We start from the raw sequence: 2,755 nt of genomic DNA on the forward strand, positions 1-2,755 counted from the left end.
ATCCTGTGATAGGCATCAAACTGTGACACTACACCCCCACAGTAAGGATACAATAAGGGGGAAGCGGACATCTTGTTACACCCACCGGTGTTTTGCATTTTTACACATATTTTTTAACAGTACAGTGAGTTTATATAGTGAAATGCAGGACTTAGAACTCCGTCTGCCTGGTTGGCTGTTGAGTTTTAAAAGCAGTGGCAAACCTGCTCGTCTCACAGGTTTTCTAATCTGACAGAAATTCGCTGCTTTTTTTAAATTCAACATCTAACTAGTCAGGCGCAGTTCTAAGTCCCGTGTTTCACTATATAAACTCACTTTATTGCTAAGAATGAGCGTAAAAAGCAAAATTCCGGTGGGTGTAACAAGATGTCCGCTTCCCCCTTCTTACTAAGGAGGAGTGCGGGTGTAGCAAGATGGCGGTCGCCTAAACCTGCTGCTGAGAAAAACGTGCGTTGTGCTCACGTGATCACTGCGTGCTCGCACCATTCAGCTTGTTTTTTTCTTTCTTGGTCACGTGACTGCTTACTTGTGACGTCACAGTATGTCAGGCGTTATATAAGGCAGCTGGCCAGAGTCCTGAGCAGAACGGCTGTGCTTTTACAGAGATCAGACGTGTTTAGTGTGTGGCTGTTGTGTATACACTTGTAGGAGCATTAGAACTACTTGTTACTTGCTTTTAAAGTGATATTTCAGATTACTTTTTCCTAACAGGATAATAATTTTATTGCTATCACATAATAAAACTAAAAATGCAACCAGTTAGAGTGTTGCAAATGCAAACCGACCCAAGGATTTCCGACATCATGAAGTTGGACCAACTACAAGCGCAACTCCGCAAAATGGAAGGGGCGAGGAAGCGTGCTGATCACCTGAATTTAACCCTCATAAAACAGGGTAAGATAATGGATGCGTTACAAAAAGAAAACCACGCGCTCACTCAAACACTCGATGCCCTAAAACCAAAAATCAGGGTGGAGAAAACCGATCCCGTCCAAGACATCAAAAATCGTAAAGAAGCCATCGAGTATTACGACTCTGCCATCCAGCGACAATCAAACTGCATTGCCAGACTGGACCATCAAATCAAGGAAATGGAGGGGAAGCTCGCCAACCAGAAGAAGGCAAACGCCCTCCAAGCATTAAAACCGCAAACTGATGTAGAAAAAAAGGTCAGGCACATGCAGGACGAGCTTCAGCGCATTGAAACCGAAATTGCAAGGACGACCGCCCAAATGAAGAAGAACAGGGATATCGTCCAAGAGCTGTGCCTCAAAAAAGGCCCAGGTTACAGGCTACACCGCACCATGTTCCAGGAGCGCCGGGAACTAAGGGAAGCCATTAGAAAGATAAAAAGAGAAACAAAAACGTTGCAGAAAGAAGAGAAGGAGCTGATTTCCAGAGGTGTGGCTCTGAAACGGAAGGCAGATAGAGAACTTTCTGAGATGGATAGGACCATCAGGAGGCTTGAGGAGATCGGTAGGAAAATCAGGAAGTATGAGAAGGAAACTCAGGTCCAAAAAGTCACACAGAAAATATTAGTGGGTCCTGCGGTGTTAAAGGGTAAGACTGGGAAGCCAGAGACAAAGGCAAGGAGAAGCACCATGGCTGAGGAAAAGAAGAGAAAAGACAATGCAGAAACCCTCAAACATTATGAAGCCGCCTATAAAACACTGATGGCAATAACTGGGCAGGTGCGGGTGAACGACATCATAGATTACTTTAAGAAAATGGAGAAGAAGAACAATGACAGCTTTGACTTTGCCATTCATCAGGTCGATGAAATGGTAAAACTTAAAGAGGATATCCAGGTTCTTCAGGATGACATTCTTCACCTGAAAATCCAGGCGACGTCACGGGAGGCCCAAATGTATGAAGACCAATATAACCAAAGCTGCGCTACTGTAGATAAGTGGATAGCGGTAGTAGATGGGGTGTTTGGAAACATCGACTGTGAGCTTTCGCCCTTTGTAGGGAAGCTAAAAGCAAAAGATTTAACGTACCGGGATACTTTAGAGTACTTTGAAACCACTGAGAGGGAGGTTAGTAAACTCCTCCGGGTACATCATTATCTGGCAATCAAAGACAAGAATAACAATGAAATCGGCCTGCGTCCAAAGGTGGGAGGCTCTTATCCTGGTGCTAGGATGTCTCCTCCCAAATAATTCCACCAGATATGACAGATGGATATGTCATCCACTGATGACCACCAGTGGTGGCCCGTCCATAGGGGGCACTCAGGTCCTGCCCCCCCCCCCCCCCCCCCAAGCTGTTAAAAAAAGAAGAGCGACCGGGCGCCAGACATGCGGCAGTCTATGCGAAGCTTCCTAGCCTGCAATCAGTTGGCGCAGCGGGGACCGGAGAGGACAGCGGGCGGTGTTTGTTTCCTCACTGACATGGAGAAGACACTCGTTACTTCCAGTTTCCAGTCCACAGTGGGGGGGGAGTCAATCGGTGGATTCAGAGGAACGGAGCAGCGCCTTTGAAGTTAAGGGCTGGACGGCAGTAGCGGGCTGGGCAGGGATGCATTTGCCCCCTGAGCCGATCTGATGGCTAGTAAAGAGGGGAATTGTGCAAACTAGGGGAAGGGGATTGTGTAAACTGAGGGGAGATTGGGCAGACTGGGGGGAATTGTGCAGACTAGGGTGAAGAGCAGTCTGCAAACTTGGGGGGGGGGGATTTGGCAGATGGGTAAAGGGGGTTGTGCAAACTGGGGGGGAGGGGTAATTGTGAAGACTGGGGGGGGGGGGAGGGGGGA

At 47.5% G+C, this 2,755-nt stretch overlaps 1 protein-coding gene across 1 annotated transcript; it reads left to right on the forward strand.

Annotated features, from left to right (window-relative positions):
* The first annotated feature begins 803 nt into the window (after positions 1-803).
* LOC143986818 (coiled-coil domain-containing protein 63-like) lies at positions 804-2,162 on the forward strand. The gene has a single exon (XM_077485227.1). It carries the CDS (start codon positions 804-806, stop codon positions 2,160-2,162), a length of 1,359 nt encoding a protein of 452 aa, XP_077341353.1.
* Positions 2,163-2,755: the final 593 nt, after the last annotated feature.

Source organism: Lithobates pipiens, unplaced genomic scaffold (genome assembly GCF_037356315.1).
Source record: "Lithobates pipiens isolate NorthernLeopardFrog02 unplaced genomic scaffold, aLitPip1_a1.2 Scaffold_18, whole genome shotgun sequence".
Lineage (NCBI taxonomy): Eukaryota > Metazoa > Chordata > Amphibia > Anura > Ranidae > Lithobates > Lithobates pipiens.